Source organism: Phodopus roborovskii, unplaced genomic scaffold (assembly GCF_943737965.1).
Source record: "Phodopus roborovskii unplaced genomic scaffold, PHOROB, whole genome shotgun sequence".
NCBI classification, from domain to species: domain Eukaryota; kingdom Metazoa; phylum Chordata; class Mammalia; order Rodentia; family Cricetidae; genus Phodopus; species Phodopus roborovskii.
The window spans coordinates 6,768,296-6,792,154 of NW_026126424.1; the positions used below are offsets into that span (position 1 = coordinate 6,768,296).

Consider the following 23,859-nt stretch of genomic DNA (forward strand, 5'->3'; position numbering starts at 1 on the left):
ACCACTTTTTTTCTGTGTCTTTCAGACAACCCAGAGCGCATGGTTGTATCTCCAGTAACTTCCCCGTATCTGCGTTCTGAGGTTGGAATCATGGGTAAGCCACCATGCCCATGTATTATTTATGTAGGTTCTGTATCTAAAACCAAGTCCTCTTGTTTTATATGACAAGTGCTTTAAACTTCTCCAGCCTTATTTTGAATATTTTTTAGAGCTTGAATACAGTACAGGGACAGGAAGGATATCTGGAAGGAATGTGTGCTATCAAGTCAGAGAAGGAGGCAGTTTGGGGGTAGAATGATAAAAAAGATACACTGTGCATGAAAAAAGACATCTAATAGCACATTAACACATAACAGGTAATAATATCAATAAGCAACTTATTATCCTCAAGAGTGAGCTCAGCCGGAGTTTGGTAGATAAGATTTCAAGATTTAAAAATTATTATTATTATTATTGCTTTTATGCATGTAGATGTATTATCTTCAGGTATGTCTGTGTGCCATAATTATATCTACTACATGGAAATGCCTGAAGATGACTTAGCACCCGTGTGGGTGCTAAAAATTGAACCTGGGTCCTTGGAAGAGCAGCGAGGTTTCTTAAATACGGAGCCATCTTTCTCTCTCCAAGATAAAGATTTCATTTAAAGTTATGTGGTTCAATGATCTAAAGCAAGCAAACAAACAAAACATTTATAAGCAGATAAAAGAAGATGTACTGAGACAGATGCCCGGGAGGTTTCGAAATTAAGGAGTAAAAAGATGAAACCAAACATATACACTGAAAAAACACACAAGAGGTATGACCAGTATGAGGGATCCGTAATGGAATGGGAGCTAACTGAAGACTGAGAGCTCTTTTGGGGTGTTTTTGTTTGTTTTTTGGATATATTCATTATTATCTTTGTTCAAGTTTTGTTTTGGCTTGTATTTGGTGAAAGGCAAATTCTATTTTTCCATTTACTGAATTACTTTGAAAGAAGTGTTTGAAAATAAAACTGGAAATAATTGTTCTATCCTGGGACTGTCTTTGAAAATTCCCCATAAACACCTTTCAGGTCAAAAACTTTTCTTTGTGAACAACTAATTAACTGATAAGTAGGAAGAAAAAGCAGATGATGGCAAATATGGTTATGATATTAATGATACAAAATAAAGACTAAAATTACTTGGGTTTAACAATATATGTCAATCAACAACCTGAACAAGAAAAGTTGCTTATCAAAATAACATAACCAATTCTATACAAAATATTTTACTAGATAATAATGATCACTTGCATTCTAGTCATATAGGTTATGTTCTCTCCTCAGCAGAGAAGTTCAAATGCTTCAAATTAAATTAATAAAGGTTAGAAAGATGACTTAGCAGGTAGGACCACTTTCTGCTCTACCAGCATACCCAGCTTTACAGGGAATATGATGCCTTCTTCTAGCCTCTGTAGACACACACACACACACACACACACACACACACACACACGCTATAAAGTCTAAAATCATGGCTAATATTCTGCTTCCATTTGTCTATAATCATAGTGAAATTGCATTTGTATAATAGGTACATATCAGAGTTTGCTTATGGTTGGTTTTGTTTCAGGGAAATAGGAAGCTGAAAAAGCAAAGTGATGGTATAATTACTAAATTTGAGAAATGAAATTGAGAGACATTGCTTTTGAAGAAAAAGTCATTGTCCTAGTCAGGGTTACCATGTCTGTGATAAAATACTACTGCAAAAAGCAGCTTGTTCATCAGAGAAGGAAGACAGAGCAAGAACTTAATCATGGTGGGAACCTGGTAGTAGAAGCTGATGCAGAGACTACCAAGGGGTGCTGTTGTGCTGCTTACTGATTTGTTCCTCATGGCTTGCTCAGCCTGCTTTCTTATAGAACCCATGCCTACCAACTTAAAATGGACTGGGCACTCTCCACCTACTGCTGATTATGAAAAATGCCTTAAACACTTGTCTACATCCAAGTCTTAGGGGGACATTTTCTCAACTGAGGCTCACTCCTCTCTGATGATTCTAGCTTATGTCAAGTTGACAACTAGCAAGCATAACTACCTATACAGCAAAGATTTGTAGGATGTCACGGCTCTATGGTAAGTCCACTCAAAACCTATGGTTATTTACACAGTGGGAATAATTAAGCAGTATCCCAGGCACAGTCAAGTTCAGAGATCGAGGCTTGGATTAAGCTTAGATGTATATGAAACCTAGGTTGAGTCATTACACGAGGAATATAGGCTAAGCAGGGTTGTAAGTAACTTCAAAAAAAAAAAAAGTATCATGAAGGACCTTTGGCAATATGAGCTTGAAACAAGTTGAAATAATAGGAGAGTAAGAGTTGGAGAGAAGTGATGGTGTGTGAAGGCTGATAACACCACGAGAGCAGAGCTGCTATACAGAACTGTTCCTTCTCCTTCACAGGAAAGTATACTTGTAGATTTGATTCAACAACAAGAGATATTAATTAATATTTGAGAATAGTTTCCTTAAACTAAAAGAAATGACAAGCAAATACTCAGGTATGTTAAAAGTAAGATGAATTTGGGTTGTAGTCAAACATGCCTTTAATCCCAGCACTCGGGATAAAGATCTCCTAGTTTGAGGCCAGCCTAGTTTACAGAGTAAGTTCCAGGACAGCCAAAAAAAGATGGAAACAATATACAGTTATTTCATTTAAAATAATTTATTAATTCTTACAATATATTTTAGTCATATTTACCCTCAAGTTCTCCCTTTAACTGCTCTCAAATGTACCCTACATCCTTCCACCAAAACTTCCTATCTCTATTTTTTTAAATTGAAGACCTCATCCATTGCAAATTTTATACAGTGAAATTTTGTAAAGAGAAGGTGGATACAATGGTTACTAAGTTTTGTCAATTTGATACAAGTTTGGGTCACATAGTAAGAGGAAATCTGTGTGAGGACCCAGTCTACTGTGGGTGGTGGTATCTCTGGGAAGGTGGTCCCGGGATATAAATAAGGGAGCTGACCATGAGTTTGGGTAGCAAATGATAACCAGTGTTCTGCCATGGTCTCTGCTTCAATTCTTGCCTCTAAATTCCTGTCTTGAGTTCCTGTCTTGTGTGACATACTGTAAACCGAAAGGTGAAACCCTTACCCTACAATTGCTTTTGATCAAGGTGAGGCTTCGGACCATGTGCCAGGGTCCATTGAGAGGGGCCAGGGGAAATCATAGTAAAGGCATAACCGAGTTCAGTGGTGATGCCAGTATACCGGAGAGGACAGGACTTTGTGACTACTGAGCATGGCAGTAGTGGTGAAGCGAAGCCAGTCTGGTGCTTTGAGACAAGCTGTACGTGCTGTGAATGGCAGAGACAGTGAAATGAAGCTGCTCAAGCCTTTTGGACTCCAGGAGATCATGGATGAATCCCAAACACTGAACTTTACAAACACTGTTATTTACAGTGTTGGAATTTGGCTTAGACTTGATCTGCCCATGACTGAGCCTTGCTTCTTCCCTCGTTTGATAAGAAGTATGTAACTTGTTTTGATTTCACAGGAGCCTACAATTGAAAGACTGAGCTTTTAAAGAGCTGTCAGATTTCTGAAGCAAATGCTGGCTCTTAAAAGTGCCGAAAATTTGAATACTGTGAGGCTTTAAGGTTGTATTCTACATTTGGATGTTAGCACAAGGTCTTGGAAACAGCAAAGAAAGGAAGGATTAGGGTTTAACTGTGATGTATTTGTGTGTGTGTGTGTGTGTGTGTTAAGTTGATAAGGGGTCCATTGTGCTGGGTGGTCTTTTTGTTGACTTGACTCCAGTGTGGGTCACATGGGAGGAGACAACCTCAATCAAGAAAATGTCCCCTCAGATTGGCCTGTACATGTGACTGTGAGACACTTTCTTCATGACTGATATGGGAGAGCCCATATCACCTTAGGTTGTGTGACTCCTGGGCAGAGGTATTCTTGGGTTGTTTAAGAAAGTAGGTTGTGAGGGCTATGGAAACCAAGCTAGCAAGTGGCTCTGGGATCTCTGTTTCCATTCCAGATTCTAGGTTTTCCCTCTTTTTGGAGAGTTTCAATGATGAACTGACATCTGCATGTTTAAGTAATATAAACTCCTTCCTCTCCAAGTTGTCTGTGGCTGTATTCTTTATTATAGCAATAACAATAAACCTAAATCAATAGGTTTATATAACACTTATCACATAATTTTCATAGTTTGTTCATTTGTAAGTTTTTCTCAATAAATTGATATACGTAAATGTATTTTATTATAAACTTTCTACAGCAGCCTATAAAAAGACATGAACATCTATCTACCTTTTAGCTTAGTGTTTTAGACAAAGCACTGATTTAGATTAGAGAGCTAAACTGAATGTGCTTATTAAATGAAAGATTTTGAAGCTGTCTAAAGCTTCCTTTTCTAACTCTGAAAACCCTTTCAAAGCTTTTGGATACTTCCGCTATGATATAGCTTATTAGAGTTAATGTCATTGATTTAAATATCTCTCTGCAGTGGGACACGTCTGTACTGCTACTGTCAAGTCAAGCTGAGATTTCCATTAAGAAGCATCCTCTCTTTTAATGTCAGCTTAACACATTTACAGGGAAATATTTCAAAGTTCAGGATCTGCATGAGCCATCTCTCTACCTCTCACTTCCTTTTGCCAACCCCCAAAACAATGTTACTGCATTTTGTGCTATTACACTCTGTGCCATCTCTAAATTAAAGAATTCACATCTGTGGTTGTTTCCAATTTTGTGGAACATTTGCTACCATGTAAAACAGGTTAATTTTTATCACAAAAAGGAGTTTATTTAAAGAATTAATACCTACATATCAACAGAATTCAATGACTAGTCATATTCACTTGAATAACTTCTGTACAGATTATTCAATGATCTTCCTCTACATATGCTCACGTGTTTCAAAACAAAATCACAGCTGACTATTTCATTTCTGTTTTGTTGTCAGCGTGCTATAGTGGTGTGATCTCGGTACAGATTTCAACCGCAGACAAGTTCACAAGTGGTGGAATGTACACGTTTTCTCTCTTTCTGTTGCCAGCATAGTCAGAAGTAGGTATTCATCTACGTGAAGAAATGACCGTGGAGAGCTTAGAGGTGCCCACTATAAAGATGCAATGAGGGAAATGTTCAGAAACCACCAAGGAAGTCTAAACACACCCCCAAGCTGAAAGCCTTTTCAAATTCCAGAGAAATCCAAAGTGAGAGGGAGAGCAATATAGGCAGGACAAGAGTCCAGAGATGAATAGGTGGATACATTTGAGGAACATGCTATTTAAATAGCATATGTTAGCACAGTGTAAGAATGATGAAAAAAATCAAACCTTGGTGTTTAATTATTCCTGCTGCTTAATAATGAAAAACAAGTTTAATCATTGAAATAATGACATTAAAATTTATCAGTGAGAGTTAATTATGCTACTATTGACCCTTCTTAGAATTGACTCACGGGACTTTATCTAATATTTGACTGAGAAACATGCCTGAAATCTCACTATCAAGTTCTCTTAAAAAGTGTTGGGCTATTTTTTTCCGGGTTTTCTTTTATATGGATATTCTGTCAGAACATCCATTCTGATACAATCAGGGGAATGGAAGTTTAGGCCTGACTTAAAACATTAAGAGAAAGAATGAGATGGCAAAGCATAGGCAGTAGATCCAGCTTCTGTACCAGGAAAAATATAGCAAAATGGGATAAAAAAAAAAGATAGATGCTACCTCTTCCTGACACCAACACACCAAAGCAAGGAGGAGTAGAAAGCCAAACAGTTTCAGGACTGCTTCATCAGATTCTGTTATACTTTGAAGATTAGCACTCCAATTTAGCTAGCAGCTTAAATACTAGGTGTGGGAAAGGACACACAGCAAATGGGAAGGGCAAGTGGGAGCTGTGTCTACTACTTTATTGGAGCTTCTACTACCTGAGGAATAAGCCGATAAATTGTGCTTCAGATGGCCACAGTGTTTGCACAAGCAAACAATGTCTTCATTCTTCCAGGGAAAAATATAAAAGCAAACAGTGCTTACTTGTTTTGAAACGATGTCCAACTACCGACGACAACTGAATCTTGACAAGAAAATAGAAATGAGGGCTCTCCCATTTTGTTTATATGCATCCTAGTTTCTAATCTATGTGTGAGTGGAAACAAAAATAATGATCTAGATATTTATGGGAAAACAGTTAGGATCCATTAGATGGGGATACATTGTTGTCTGATATGAAAATACAGAGGAATTGTATTTCGGGTGGCAGGGCTCTAAGCAAAAGTGATTAATACAATTGAATTTTCAGTCCTGGTGCACAACATCGGGGGAAATGCTCCTCAATATCCTGCCCTGAAGAAGATGCTTTTTTTTTTTTTTTTTTTTACATCGCCTAATTCTCAACTCCAGTCTTGTTTGAAATAAAATCCATTTATTTCTTTAGTCAACAATTGATGTTACATTTTGAGTTTTATCAGGAGAAGGGCTATGGGAATATATTTCTATTATGCATGTTCCATGTTTCTAAGGACACAGTAGGTCACAGTCATCACTGATGGACAGTTGGGCAGTAGGGCTTAACAGATGTTCTTTGGAAGCATGACTCCTATCTACTTATCTCTGGATCGTGTACAAGCCTCAAGGTTCACAAAATTTTCTCAGCAACATACTACCTGTTTTTGTTTGACATTCAGCCCATCCAAAGTATAAAATCCACACTTAGCACACTGATGTTACAATACCAATTGTGGGCAAAGGGAAAATTCCTCCAGGCAGTAGTTTCTTAACCTATAGATAGCTTGTTGATAAATGGATATAGACTACATTAAAGACAGGAACATTTTTTTCTTTATTTCCTTTTTGTTTGCTTGTTTTCTCCCCGTCCCTGTTCCCCCTCTGTGTGTGTGAGAGAGGGGGGCAAGAGAGGGGGAGAGAGACTGGGCCTCTCTATATAGTCCTGATTGTCCTGGAACTCATTATGTAGAGTGTAGAGTAGTCTGGCCCTGAACTCACAGAGATAAACCTGCCTTTGCCTCTTCAGTTCTGGGATTGAAAACATACACCACCAGACTTGGCTAAGGCCAAAGCATCTTACTTGGTTCCCAATTAATATTTTCTGTTTCTTTTGGGTCTACTTTCTTGATTTTTGCCTCATGAAATCAACCCATTTTCACACATTTAAAATTTTTCTTTATAATAATTTTTCTCACTTCATAATTAGAGATTCATTCATAACTCTACTGTGTTCTTCAAATTTCTTAGAAAAATAATCCAAACACAACCTTAAATACATATTCTTGAACAATTTTCAGTTTGTTTCCTTGGTGTCAACTAATATGTCAAGCAGAAACTGAATAATCATTAATTATCTATGGAGAAGAAAAATGAATGAAAAAAACAAGAGAAAGAGAGAGAGAAAAAAGGGGGAAGACAGTGTAGAAGAAACAAAGGACATAGAGAAAGGATGGACTTATTTTTACACTAGAAATGACTGAAAAAATGAATATATTCTGAAAACAATAGTGTCAGTATTTTAATTTGTTAGGTGTATGTGGGTCAATATTTTAGTTTATCACTTGCTTATTTACTTAGATGGATTTTAATTTAGAAAAAGTCTTGCTATGTAGACTCTCAATCATCCTGTCCCACCTTCCAGCCACACACATGCTGAAGATTACAGCCATGCCCAGGTACATTTAGCTCAATAATGTATTAACAAGTATAGTTTTGTCATTTGCATATGTTCTTGATGGAATATAAAGGAAGACATTAATCCCCTGAAAAAATCTGTGTTCCCCTTCAGTATTTTACTGTGGATATAGATGGAGGGTTGTTAAGCACATTTGGATGTACTGTTACTATTCATGACCTGAATGTTCTATAAACTTGTGTAGTGGTTAGTATTAGTTTTTTATGTGACAGAATCTAGAATCACCTGGGAGGTGTGTCTCAGGGCATGCCTGTGTGAGATTATTTTGATTGCAAGAAGTAGGAAATCCCATCCACAAAAATTCCACGATTGCCTTTTTGGACTATATAAAATGGCAAAAGGTAGATGAGCATATTATCTAGTAAGCATATTATCTTTCCCTTGAAGAGCTGCTTCAAGTTCCTACTGCCTCTGCTACCCTGCCACAACAGACTATACCTTGAACTTGGTAGTAGGGCTAGTAGAAAGCATTTTGAGATCCTGTAGAAAATGTCTTTGGCCATATCATCAGGAAAAGAAACTAAGATGCCTTGAAAAGTGAGTTGGTTTGTTACACAGGAACAATGTTTTATTAAAAAAAAATGTGCTTCCTAAAGAGATACAGTAGCCATGATGAAGATGTTAAATGTGTTTGAAACACTCACTAGAGATTCTCTTAAGCATTATAAACATGTACACAAAGGTAGTTTACACCCTTGTTACATACCTAACCCTAATTATCATTTACAGAACTAGCCAGTACCAGTCACAGAATAATCAGTAAAGGTGGAACTTGAAATAGGATCTGAATTTAGGAGTATGTGCTGATATGTGCAGCCGAAAGTCAAGCCACACAAGGAAGAGTTAAGGTTTTGCTTTCTTGCGAACAACATAGCTTTCTCTTTTATATGCTTTGCTTTATTAATTGGTCTGTGTAACACAAACAGAACCTACTAGTTAGAGAAAATGCTAGTTCACTTTAAAACAAGTAAATTAAATAATGCAATGCCTGTCATCCTCTCCCCAAGGTAAAACTACTACAACTGCCTGTGTGTTCAGCCCCTGACAAGAGCAGAGGCTCTGCGATACCTGAAACGTTATTTAGAGGCACACACTTTGGGGAGATTACTGCAGCACAATGCAAAAAGGCGAGAGTGGTGAGAGTGGTTTTCAAACTCTTTGCTTACCAAAATAGTGATTAAAAAGTATTTTTTAATAAGATAAGAGCAAGCCTTAATAGACCAATACCAATCCATTTCAGGTAATAAAAACAGTTGATTTCCTTCTTTGTGACCACCCAATATGCAAATGCATTTTGCAGGTAGCATTTCTTTCTTTGAGTTTAAACAAACATGCTCAGAAATGAAATTGCTGCATGACAGAAGAAAGATGATTCAGTTAAAAATAGAATTTTTGATAATGGTGTGAGTCTGCCATTACCCTCTGCTAGGGAAATCAAATAGATGAATATCTCTTTTACAGAGATTCTGTCTGGGGGAAATTCTTAAGCCCACCTGCCAATACCAAATCAACAAGTAAAGGACTTTTCATGATACAACACATGACAAGAAATGTCATTTTCTCTAAATCCTTTGCTAAGCAGTATGAATATTAATAGGTAATGAAATACCAATTCTAATTTGCAGCCAGAGAGTTTGTGCTATTCTTCTTATGGGCTTAGTGAAAATGGGAATTTATGAGAACCTTGGAGGTTTCTTGAGTAAGTTAGCCAAGAAATTTATTAAATAATATTATCCTACTTGTCAAAGGGTAAAAATCCATACCTGCTGGGAATGAGTTCTTAAGGAAGAAATATACACATTTTATTTTGTTAAATATTGCAATCAGCACACTATACCTGTAAGAGGGGATCATGTCAGGACCTTTTCTGTGCCAGGCAAGCATTTTATTTCTGAAATACATCCCTATCCTTTGTCTGTAACTTCTTCTACAAGTTCAAGTCATTGAAATATTATGGAACATGTTTTGTTCAATTATTAACTTAGAATCAGCAAGATATATTCATATTCAAATAACTAAAATAGTTACATAATGATGGTTCGAAGTTACAGATACATAGTCCACAATATTTTAAGAAGATATTTGATGTTAATATTACATGAATAAAAAGCCTGATTATCCTTACTCTCTTGACTAAAGTACAAAACACTAATATGAATATAGTCCTGAAAGTGTAAGGGCAGTCATAGAGACAAATTTGGGTATGATCACAGATGAATTATGCCTGTGAACACTTTTGAATAGTATCAGGCATGAAAAAATCTTGAATATTAAACTTAAAAGGCAAGAAACATTATAAAGCATTTATATCTGTACTAACTGCATAGATTTTTAAAACACTTTAAAATTGTCTATAATGACAACTGCAAATAAATGCTGTATATACAGTAACAAAAGCATTATGTATTCATATAAGTAAGCTTCAAGTTGACTTGCTAATGTCCTATAATCTTCCCACTGTGACTTTAATATGTTCTTCCTTCAAATGGCCTTTTGCTCATCACAGATTTTCAATCAACAGAACTGACTGAATTCAACATCAAGATCATGAACATATTCTGTTTTGAAACACTTTAACAAATTCATTTCCTTGTTTCAGGAAAAAAAATGTATTAGATTTCATTATCTAATGCTTATTAAACAAAAATCACTCTTTGTCCACTCTAGGACTTGAAAACACTGTTATAAAATGGAACACAAGAGATTTAACAAAAAAATTTTTTTCAAAGACCTGGAGAGACCTACTTTGAATATACAATCTATGAATTATAGCACATCAGAGCAAAGTATCAGAAATTCTAGATCTATTTCTATCATAGGACTTAAATAAAAATGGTAAATTAGGGACAGAAAATTAAAAAGAAGTGAGATTAAAAGATATTAAAAATGAGCTAAATTAAAATTCACTCATCCTCAGAGAGCAAGAAAAAGAGGAAACAGATGTTGAGGTAATAATACAAGTAGAACACTTTGAGATAGAAAAACTAATGAAAAAACTATAGTTTCCATAACCTCTTTTAGAAGATGATATCAGCCCAAGATATTCTCTGATTTAGTCTTTTGTTATTTTGCCCCCCAAAGTGAATATGTAATATAAACAATGAAGTGGAAGGAAATTATCTTATCAAATTCAAGAACTATATTTCAGAGAAGGTAGGTCATTCATTTTTTATGAAGAGCAAGAGAAAGTTAGGTCAAAGTCAGACTCAATAAAACCAGCAACAATGGACAAGACGAAAGGGTAGAAAGAGGTTATTTTACAAATACATTTTGATAGCAGTTACCAAGAAGTAGCAAGAACTACTGGAAAGAAGACAATCTAACTACTTAGGTGAATCTATTAAACAACAGATGGGCATGTGCAGCCTAGGAAACAACCACTAGGTACTATTCGGAGTTATCTTATTTATGATGGTGAGGTTGTCTTAATGGTAACTCACAAGGGCCAGAATGCATGTTAACATCTTCATTATAAACTGGTGAGGATGAACTCAGAAAGGTCAAGACTACAAATACTAATGAGGAATCCACTGCCACAAGTCAGTCAAGATAAAGATGGTGGTTCTGACTTCTAGAGGTGGGGTATGAGGAACTCCCTGAATCTTCTCTCAGGGAAACACTGACAACTGGAATAAAAAGTATGTTTTTGTAATTATTTCTAAAATTCTCTTGGAAATGAAGAAGGCAAGCGAATAAATGAAAAGAAATAATAAATTATAGAAAGATTCATAAAAGTAATAATTGATCTTGACATTTGTGCCCCTGACCCAATTTTGAATTGTAGAACTTTTAGTGAAGATGGTGGGACTCATTGCCTTAGCTTTCAGTCTACATCTAAGGCTTCATCTTTGAGAGGGAGCCCTCAGGAATTCTTTTTCTCTTTTGTAGAGTTCTATACCAGCTAAGAGTTGCTGAGAAATATGGAGCTTTGTTCAATCTAATCTCCCTGATAAAGGAGAGAATATACTCCAGAAGAAACAGAACAAGAAGTTGTTTCTCATTGAGTGGTGGTTCCATGCCAGGAGAAATGAGCTGGGAAGATCAGAGACTTTGACAGTGCTTTGGGGCCCATCTTCAAAAACAGAATGTTGAGAACAGCAAGCCTATTACCCGCCTCCAATATCTCTGCAAGAGAGATTTCACCAAGGATAGCAGGTAATAAGAGGGGGAAACACTCAGGAAAAGTTCTCCCTGAGGAAATTTGTGCTTGGGGGATAAACGAATATATAATTCAAGGCCAGGGCCATTTTCAAATATGGTGAATTTTTCAAGCGATTAAAGAGGAGATTGTTGTCATCTTTAGATTCATAATAATATGGTCACAGATTAAACAGCTGTTTACCAGAGACAACTAGGGAAGTACACCAAGGGGAGCACTCATGAGACCAGAGATTCATAGATTGAAATCAATTTGCATCCTGAGGCAGTATCAGAAACAGCAGACACATACATTGTTCATTACTGAGGTTCACAGAGGAATAACCATCACAACAATGGTAGGTAGTTCAAGAGAAAGACACACAGGAAATTCTGGCCTAGACCACTGTCTCTTAAAAGTGATACTTTCCAAGAAGCAACATTGAAACTACATACTTCAAGGGAGTCAGGTTGTTTAGTTATATCAGAAAGTATATAATTAAATAAGGCAAATTTCAGTCTAGAGTTGAGGAGGGGCTCAGGATGAAATCAATATTTAAAATGTTTAGTTTGTAACATAAATAATAACTTTAATGAAATATAACAGTTTGAGAATAAAACAGTGACTAGAAATTGCCTTCAAAGACACATATGCTGAGTTAATAAAGATTTGAGAGCCTTCATCTAGTAGCTGATGGAAGCAGAAGCAGACATCTACAGTTTAAACACTAGCTGAACTCATGAAATCCAGTTACAGAGAGGTAGGAGTGAGGAGCAAAGGGGTGAAGACCAGGCTGGAGAAACCCACAGAAACTGCTGACCTGAACAAGGGGGAACGCATGTGCCCCAGTCTGGTAGCTGGAAAACCAGTATAGGGCTGACCCAGACCCCCTGAATATGGGGTTAGGAGGACTGGGCAGTCTATGGGGTCTCCAGCAATGGATCAGTATTTATCTCTAGTATCTGAATGGACTTTGGGAGTCCATTCCACATAGAGGGACACTTTCTTAGCCTACATACATAGGGGAGGGCCTATGCCTTGTCCCAAATGATATGACAGTCTTTGAAAACTTCATATGGAAGGTCTCACCCTCCCTGGGGAGCAGAAATGGGATGGGCTGGGGTTTGGTGGGGTAACAGGGGAGGATAGGAGGGTCAAGGAACTGGGAGACTCCCACTTTACAACATATTCTAATCGTTATTACTTTCTTTCGAAATACAAATATCTTAGTCTCCTCCTTTGCTGGTGAGAGTATAAATGGTATCAGGACTGTAGGAACAGTAGAATTGTTACTAGAATACTAAACATGTAGTTAGTATATGACTTAGAGCTAACACTATTCCCTTACTGGGAAATACTACAGAGACTCCTTAGTGTAGTTGTGTACTATCCATTCTGCACAAATGTTCATGGTGGTACTGTAATGAGAAAATATGTAGAAATTAACTAGCATCTGGTGGGATAAATAACATACAATATAGCTGAACAATAGAATATCGTTTGACAACAAAATGGAAGTCTCCAATATACGTGCATCTTAAAAACTGTGTGCTACATAACAAAGAATGAAAGATCACAAGTTACATGAACCCATTTATTCTGAATGTTCAGAATAAGGAAATTATAGCAACAGAAGTATTTTATTAAGGTTAGGCAAAATGGAAGAGGAAAGTGGACTCTAGAAAGAAAGAATTTTCTAATACTGATGATAAAAACAGTAAAACTTACTGGAGATGACACTTTATACACATGAACTGTATCATATGTTAATATTTGTATTAAGTATAATTTCTAAAAGTGATTCAATAGGAGCTTCAATGAAGGAGGCAGTTCTCACGATTACAAGTTCTGCAAGTTTCCAGTGGAGCCTGAGAGATGTGATTAATTACATGAGAGAAATGGAAGCATAAGATCTATCTAATTGTTTTGGCTTGGGGAGTTACAATTGTACTTAGACTTGAGGAAAGAGATTATATTTATTTCATGTTCACTGAAAAGATGATGGCTTTGAACAGGATTCCCTACATTACATTGGGTTACATGTGACAGGCGTTAAGCACAGGGGCTTCAAATGTCCTCTCTGTTACTGTTGCCTCCCTTCATATCCTTTTCCTGGGTGTAGCATGGATGGAGCTACTAACTGGGTCCTCTGGACCAGTTCATGATAAAAATGACTGTTGTGGCTTCTGCTTGGTGATTGCAAATCTCTTGTTTCCTGTCTCAGAGTGCTGTCCTGTCATGCTGTGAACTTTCTCCTGAAACAGCTCATATGACCAGGAAGAAAATCAAGGCAAACCTAGATAACCCCTGGTGGGAAAATGAAGTTCCCTCCTTGTGAGGAACTGAACCTTGTCAACAAACACTAGCTTAGCAGTGGTCTACCCTGCAAGTAAACCTCAAAATCACTTGCCACGTCAGCTGAGCCCTTGACTGAAGTCTCATAAGAGATTAGACCTGCAGCACAATGCTAAGTGATAACCTTCAGAACCACACAGACTGCTGCAAAGCTAATGGAAATTTTAGACCTTCATGTTGTCAATAATTTACTTAGATATCCACTGCACTCGATTATGAAGGACTAGACATGAGTATTTGTTCTAAATAGGTATTTGTTTCACAGGGTCCCTCAGAAGCTCATTTTATTATTAAAATATTCACTTATTTATAGTGCTAAACATTGACAACATTTTAAGTGTGTAATGCATTAATATCTGTTGCTTATAAACACACACTTTTGCTTGGTAATCTAAGATGCACTCCTCTTGCTGGACTGAACTATCATGCCCTTTGATAACAGTTCCCTATTTTATCCTGCCCCAGTCAGCAGCAACCACCAACACACTCTCCAGTTCTTTAGATTTAACTTTCATAAATGTTTGTGAGAGGGGTTCATGTAGTATCTTCCTTTCTCTGACTGGCAATTCAGCATACGTTCCTCACAGTCCGAATTGTCAATTTCACGTAGTTTCTTCCCCTATGCCTCAGTGCTTCAAGTTGTTTGATAACTGTCATTGTTTGACCAAAATCATTTGCATGCTTGTGTATTCACTCTTCTGAATTTGAAAAGCTTGTCTTATTCATTATTAATTCTCTAAGACATATAACTTGATCCATTGTGAAAAGTGATTTAAGAACGAATAAATCTTATCACAATTAAAAGACAATATTCTTGTATCCCTTCCTTACCCTACACATCTATTAGCTATAATCAATTTTAAAAAATTGCAGTTATATGGTCATTGTGTGTGTGTGCCAGGGTGTGTTCATTCATGTGTTACAGTTTATGTGGAGAGATCAGAGGTCAACCTGAAGGAACCGATTCTCCCCTTTAACATGTATGGGCTCTGGGTTGAGGTCTAGCACCTGCCTCAGACTTGGTGACTAGTACCTTCACTCTTTGAGGCATCTCATCCACACATTTTTAACACATATATTTGTTGAATTGCACAAGACCACACGTTGTGTTGTCCAGTAAAGCTGTACCCCACAGAGAATGACAGGAAGCACTGTTTGATCATACTGTGCCAACAATCCCATTCTTATTCCCTTTAAATAGGTAAGCTTATAGAGCATGAAAAGAGCAACTTTTCATTGTTACTATTTGATAGCTTTTTGTGGGTTGGTATTGTGTGTGATTTTGGTATATGAATATGAATGTGAGTATGTGCCTGTATATGCTTATCTTGAGGTCAGAAACAATACTGTATGCCCTCTTCTATGTCTGTCCACATTAGTTTTTGAGACGAGGTCTCTAACTGAACTTATAATTCACTGATTGGCTAGGCTGGCATACCACTGAGCCCCAGTGATCCTTTGTCTCTACCTCCAAGCATATGGAGTAAAGATGTACATTTATGTCCTACTTTATCCTGGTGCCTGAGATCCAAGCTTAAGTCTTCATCCTTACACAAAAACACATAACCTACTGAGCCATCCCGTTAGTACCAGATTTGTGCTTTAATGGAAATATCTCGCCAGCATTCAATGCATATCTGATCTAATTGGGATAGGTATATTTATATTTCATAAATATTTTTAACTTTTAAACAGTAGATCTTAAAACTATTAACTTTAAAAAATGGCATTTATTTTAGTTAAAACAGGATACTTTACTATTTACTAAAATGTGAGGAAACCACATCTTTATTGAAAATGTTAGCAGCGCAGACAAAATGCTGTTTTGTTTTTTTCCCTTCAGGATATTTTCTCATCTGAAATAATCAGAGGACAAAAAATCCCCACTGGCTTAGAAACTTCAATGAGTATGCATGTAGAACTTAAAACAACAAAACATATTTTTCCCCACAAGTCTATTGTGGAATAAAAATAAATAATTCAGGTTTATGCTACAGGCATTCTGTTCTATGTGATTGAAATGGAGATTTAGGTTAAATCAGAGATGATGATTTTTGGTCACTTTTTCTTTAGTTGCTTTGATGTTACCCACTGTCTCTTGTTTTCTTCAGCCTTTATTGTCATATTTGAAAGCTTGCATCTGTTTACTTACATGCACAAGCAACTGAGTGGCAGCAAAGATCTATGATTTATTATAAACAGGAACTTAAAAACATTTTTCTCCACTTTTCTGTTACACCAAATAAAGTACATTGTCATTACCACAGCTTGACTCTTCTGATCAATATATGAGTTGCACTTTCTATGCAAACATAACATATACACACATGACGTGTGCATATATTAAGCATGTATATGTATACTTAACCCCGTTAATTGTACTCATGGATTGAAGTGCATACCCCCAAACCTCTACTCCATACAAACCGATTATATAAATGCATGTGCTTAGCTTAAGCAATGGCAAAGATTTGTATTGATAAATCTTCTGGCAGAATACTGAAAGGAATAAAAAAAAAAAAACACTCATTTAATGAATTATTCTCATGGTCTTCAAACATGTTCCAAGAGGAAATGAACTATAACCAGAGAAATTTCAGAGAGTCCTATGGATATGACCATTCTGATTGGGTTTTAAAAAAGTACTTTTAAAAATATCAGTATCAAGGTCCTAATTACTCTATTTGAATATTATTTTGAGATTTTTGTGAAAACAACTGTGCTTTTGAAATTGACAATCCCTCTATCACACATAATCCTACCACAGAGTAATGAGAATGCATGGATATAATTTTTAAGGGAAGAATTTATTACATTGGGTTTTTATCCATGTAAGTACTCATTTAGTTTGGAAATCTCTTCACAAAATTGCTACAACTGCAGCCAGCTGATTATTTCAAGATGTTCAATTCAAACTTTGGGACTGATGTTGTCAGTTATCACAAATTTTAGTGCTGGAATTGATCAGTGGCATTATTTGGTCCAGTGCTTTTCTTTGGCAGATGAGTTGATGTAAATTAATTATCTAAGAAAGTTTGTGGCATAGAGAATGAAAAACAGCCATTAGCATTCAAGGAAAGAAAGTGAAGCATGAAGACATTAAATAAGTTGCCAACTTTATTAGAACTGGTTAGGAGCAGCTGGCTTTCATATTTAATCTGACAATATCTCACTGCCCTATGCTGTCTTTATATTGTTGATGTTTTCAAAGTGTTACCTGGACTTGGAAAAAGTAATTTTATAGGGAAGAAATATTTCTTGACTCCAGATAGCCCTCTTATTGCCATGCTATTTTGACAGGGAAGCCAGGGCTCTAAATAATGACATTGCTTAACAGTTTTGAATTTTGTGGAACTGAACTCAGCAAAGAAAATGACAACGCCACTGCAATGTGTGTGTTTAACAAGCTTCATTTGGGTTGTAATATTTTGACTTTGAAACACATAATAAGATCTTTTTTTAAACACGATATATTTATAGGTTTAAGTGTAGCTTCTAGCATTACTGACTAAACAAATGTAATTGCTTTGAATGGCCTCTAAAAAGCTCCCAACGGTTCATTACGAAGCAATTACATTGTAATCTTTTCCAGAGCTCTCAGCATGGCTTTTTAAAAAAGAAATTACTCAAACAGGTGAAATCAGCTATTATGAAATATCACCTACAAATCTGAAGAGCCAAGCTGCTGAGTGGCAGTAGAGTTGGGTGGATTTACGACAAGTGATAAACACGTTTAGTTTTCAAAGTAACCAAGCCAGGAGTGTTTATTAGTATGTTTGATTTTGAGTAAGGTAAATTTACTTATAATTCTTAGAACCCTGTTTAGCATTACATAATGTTTTGGATAGTGCATACAGTTTAAGTCTTGTATTGATCCACACTGAAAAATAAATTCATTCAAGTATTTAAAGCAACATATGACTATTTGTGTGTATTTTGAAAGGAGTAATTGGAGCACTAGACTCTGGTGGAAACTTACACGTGCATTCGCACAGCAGTCCTACATGGAGATTCTTCCTATTGACGTCTTTCTTCTGTGTGTGAGAGACCAGGACACAGAAGATTTAAATGATTTGTACTAAAAGCAGCCATTCGTGGAAGGAAATAAGTCAATTAAGGTATTTTGATTCTCTAATCCTTGACCTTGCTCACTTTAATTTTCCATATTTTTGAGTCAAGACTCTATCTGTAGGTATTACTCTTGCCTGAAACCTAGAAAGAAAATTAAGGTTTTCTTTTAAAATAAAATAATGTGTAACCAGGTTTAACTTTATAGGATTCCACTGTATTCATTTGCGGGCAATGCTTCCAAATATGACCATACAAAACTGAAGGTTTCTGCAATGACACAGTTCAGAGGAGTTGTAGGTAGTCAGGATGGGGCACAGAACAGAGAGCTTCAGGCATATGACGGGATTCCCACAATTTTTGTGAGAACATGACCTGCTAAGCAAACAGGACAATGCTTATCAGTCTTTCTGAGAGTCAGATTGCTGCCTTTTATTACATTTTTGAAAGGACAGAGGATTCAAGTAATACCTAAAACAAGAGCAGGCAAACTTTCACTAAAGGGCAAGATAAATGGATCTTAGGACTTGAGCTAGTAGTGTCTCTTTTCACCACAGTGCACAAAGGTGGTGGCAAAGCAGAGGACACTGCAGGAATGGAGCAATACCCCAATAGCAACTCACTTAGATACTTGTAAATTCAGACTCCGCAATACTACTGTTTTACATGTTACAAAAACTACAATTAATTCAGTAGTATTTTCAATTATTTAAAATTGTGTCAAAAAAAAAAGCTTTCTTAGTTTGATAACAAGACCAGGCAGCAGTATGCCCACTTTGGCTCTGTGGATGGCTCTTCACAGCATACAGGCATCTAATTTTTTTAAATTTAATTTATTATTATTTTTTAATTTATTTTATATAACAAAGTCCAATTAAATGAAAACAAACATTTATACACAATATTTGGGAATTTGGGCATTGTTCTTTCCAAACTACTTCCTTACAGGCATCTAATTGAAAAGTTTGGAAATGCAAGTCGTGGGCCTCTGTAAATCTATTGAGCTAGAAACTGAGAGCAATGGACCTACTGTCTGTGTTTTGAATATTATCTTTGAGAAAAAGACACACTAAAGTTTGAGTCATTGCTTGATAACTATAATTTATACTTATTTTGAGAAATAAATTATATTTTACCACTTTAGGATGGAGGAAGTATAATGTTTCCTCTTTTAAATGCTAGAACAATCTTCAATAAGATCTCAGCTTCCTGAAATTTACCTTGAAAATACACCAATTATTATTACTATGTAAGAACTCATAGATATTTTACACACACACACACACACACACACACACATATATATATATATATATTATGTATTTACAACTAGGTGCAATCACATCATGCCCATACACACATACCTGGCACAGAATATCACAAAGCAACAGGAATTTTCAATGTATGTAATGTCCTTCCATATATTTTTTCTATTCATCTTCTATGGGATTCAACTCAATCTATTGTATCCATATTGCTGTTATTAGATCACATTCCACGGAGGAGAAATGACACAATGAAATGTACTTACCAGGGCAAATTCTTTGTTGAGAATCATCTGCTCGACTAGAGAGGACTCATTGTGGAAGAGGTGGGGCTGCATGTGGCTCCACATGTGAGGGAACCACCAGAACTCGTCCACAGACCCCAACAGAAGGTCATCTCCTTTATCTTCCTCTTCAGTCCCTGTAAAGTGTTAAGTGAAAATGCGTTCAATGGCGGCCTGGATGTTGTAAGCTTTATATTTAATTCTTCATGCTATCTTTTAAACAGAAAAAGAATGAGTTTAGTCTAAATGACATCAGAGACAAGGGTCACGAGTACAGTGTGATAGATACTGCGGATCAAAGAGGCAGTTCAAGACTACTCACTATTGATATTGATGGTGTTGGCAATTGTAAGCACACACTAGAAACAATATGTATGTATGTATTATGTATGTATGTATGCATACACACACACACACACATATAATTCACCATGATTTCTTGCTGTATAAGGGAATTTGATTAGAGAGGATCACTTCATTTTTTTCTTCAAAATTTTTCTGCGTATGAAATTGAATTGAGAAATTGATAAAGTTTGGTAATTTTTTTCTGATTATAAAAATGTCATATTTTTGAAGGAATGTGGAAAATATAAGGAATCTATAAAGGAAAAGTAAAATATAAATACAGCAATTACAAAATTATCATTTAGAATGAACTCTGGGAACTACTTTTGTATTCTTTAAAATCTCTGAGTGCTTATTTTAAGGACTGAAAAGTTATCTTGTAAGTACTTTTGCTTCTTTATATTTCAAGTTAATGCTATACACATAAATTTCCAATTTCAATGCAACGTTGTTTTCATTTTGTTTTAAAATAAAGTGTATACAAACCCTAGCATTTTCATAAAACTTTGATAATGAATCTTAAACTTATTTCTTAAAGAAACCAGATTTGAGAATTAGTTGAAAATTACTGTATCTTTTTCATTATAGAAAGAGTTTCCAGCCCAATGCACATGAATACCACTGTGATACCCTAACTGAAAGCAAAATGGAAAAAAATTTCTAAGGTATTCATCATATTTCAGCTATCCAGAAATACTTTTGCTCTCTCTCTTTCTCTCTTTTTAATATATATATGGAGTTGTCATTCTGTAAATATGTTTCTCTTATTGCTTATGAATAAAGCACTGCTGGCCAATAGGAAAGCAAGATAGGCAGGACTAGGAGACAAGGAGGATTCGGGAAGTAGTAGGGAGGAGTTTCAAGATGGAGGACCAACAGAGTAGAAATCCAGGTCTCTCTTTCTGGTAAGATAAGACCATGTGGAAATACTGGAAATACTTAGATTGATAGAAATAGCTTAATATTTAAGACAGAGCTAGCCAATAAGAAATGCTAGTAACAGGCAAACACACACACACACACACACACACACACACACACACACACACACACACATATTGATTTAATAAAATTCAGGTAAATTTTTAAAATGTTCTGAATTTAGTCATACAGTAATTGATAATATTCTCAAAACACTAAATTGTATAACTAGTTTAAAAATGTTGTGGTTTCTAGTGTGCCTTTGTTCAATTTATTCTTTACTAAGGCAATAGGTGGGTGTTCAATTTTCTGTTCCTTATTAAATTAGGAACTATGTATTAATGCTATTTTAAATGACTCATAAAATGTCCCTTTTGCATGTTGTTTGAAAAGATTTCTTCAATCATGGAAGAAATGTATGAAGTGGGTGATGCATTTTGGATTCAGTTCCTGGAACAAAGTCCCTTCTTTACTATGTAATTAGCTCTGATTTTGGAGAGGTCCAATTCTATGTCCCAGTTTCCTGGTTTAAAGCAAGGACAAATCCTTTTGCCATGAGGTTTTAGAAAAAGGTCAATGAGATCAATTGATGAAAACACTCCATGGTGTATCTTCCAGATAGAAGTCTGTAGACTGCCTACAGCTCCAGAAAATCAAGTCAGCTGATATTTAATTGCTTTGCTTTTAATTGACATATTATTTTGCACATTCTTAAACATCTGGCTTTCATAGATCATACCTTTTAAATCAAAACAATGAATCTATTAAGCTTCACTGTAGCATGCTTACTTTCCTAGGACACTGTGTACACAATAACTTAATTCTGCCTTTGTGAAAATAGTCAATAACCTTAGCAGTCTCTTATTATACAGAATTAAAGAGCCAAAGTCTAGAGAGTTAGAAAATTCTGTGAAAGAGATGAGTAGACAACAGTCATAATTTCCATAAGTTGTCTAAAATTGTTAGAATCAGACTCCCAATTCATTGACATGTTAGTTTATTAAGACTATCGAATGTTGAAATCCAAGCTAAGACTCATTTATCATTTCCACTGGTGAAGTTCTTATGCTACAGGTGTTTTTATCTCCTTAATTAAACAGACTGAGCCACACATTTGAAAAAGTCACTTATGTCATAAGTGATGAAAGAATTGCTAATTACCCTTCCCCCCAAATAAAACCAGACTGTTTTTCTCAGTGTATAAAGTTTTTAGGAAATATTTTCTTTTCCTTTCAGCTCTACTGATCATTATCGTGTGTGGCAGGAAGCACAGAATACTTCCTTAACCAGAAGCAAGGTCAATTGCTCAATTTGTAGAATATTGACATAATCAGTTGAATGGGTAATCATAAAATATCAGCAATTTCATATCAGAAATTGTGTAAATTGACAAACTCTCTAGGCAATGTTGAATGTGACATTTTTAAGCATCTTGTTTTTTAAATATCATAGAGTATTTTCTGCCAACCTTTCTGTTATTTTATGTTGGTCATATAATTCAAAGCAACATAAGCTTGACCCCTGATAGAATATAGCTTAATGAAAAATAGGATAGCAAGTCATGCTGGTAGAACACAGTAGAATTTTAAGTAATTTCCATTCTAAGTGAAAATGCCATATTTTGGTCATCAAAACACACAATTTTTCAATACTTATGTGTACTTACATAAGTTACAGACTAAAATGTTTTTTGTAGTTCATAAGGACCATATAGATTCCAGTAAAAGATATTACATTAGCTATGTTCCAATTAAACCTTTGACTTCTAAACTAAGCCAAAATTATGTCTAAATGATTATAAATATAAAATAAGGTAGGTACTGTTCGGCTTAAAATATGATACATTTCTGTTTCCTAGAGCACATGTTTTAAGTCAGAGTGGAGTACACAAAAGGTTAAGCTTCTTATCAATTTTGCTGGACCAATGCTTTGAGATAATGACATACTTCTGAAATCTCACTAAATCTATCAACATAAGGTTTTTGATTCTGCCTTTTTCATTGCTAACGATTGAACTATAAACACAAGGCAAGTGCTCAACTACTAATTTATGGTCATGGCCTCAAATAACCAATGCTTTTCCTCAAAATTAACAATGGATTAACAGATGTATATGTAAAGTTGTAAGAGTAAAATAAGATTCAAAACATTCCATTGGCTGTTTAACCTCTTTTGCACAAAATGTGCTCATTAGGCATGAGATTTATAATTTCTAAACGTGAAGAAATAATTTTTCTTACATTTTGTTTTTATTCAATACATGACATGATCTCCTATAGGTGAATAAAAAGAGAATGAAAAAAAAAAAAGGAAAAGGAAACATTACTGCTCTTAGTTATAGTGGAGGAGAAACCTTATTATAGACTTGTGGGAATGCACAACCAGAAGAAGACACATTTGGGAGAGTCCAGAATGGACATGACCAGATTAGGCCATATGAGGAGAGGGGAGTTAGGAAGGGAGGGGAGAGCAGGGACAAAAAACAGGAGGCCCAAAAGTAGAAAGAGGGCAGGTAATCAATATGGTTGGTTAATATAGGGAAGTGCATCCCAAGGCCTGGGCAGGATAATTTTAGAGCAGGTGGTGGGTTACGTTAGAGAGGAGGACCTCATCACAGGTAGGATGCAGGTAGAATCTGTCTGGCCATTTCTACTTTGATATGTTAAACAGGCACCTCAGTCATATTGTCCCAGGTTTGAAACATTACAATAAACATCCATACTAACCACCAAATGAATCTTGTTAGTGAATAAATGCATATTAAGAGATACCCACTATCTCCAAA

General features: G+C 35.8%; 1 protein-coding gene across 1 annotated transcript in view; it reads right to left on the reverse strand.

Moving 5' to 3' along the window:
• The window catches only part of Ndst4 (N-deacetylase and N-sulfotransferase 4), a 261,838-nt gene that overhangs the window by 109,976 nt on the left and 128,003 nt on the right, over positions 1 to 23,859 (reverse strand). The window contains exon 3 of the mRNA XM_051185555.1: positions 19,791 to 19,945. Coding sequence (XP_051041512.1) covers positions 19,791 to 19,945 — 155 coding nt within the window. The remainder of the gene's footprint in view (positions 1 to 19,790; positions 19,946 to 23,859) is intronic.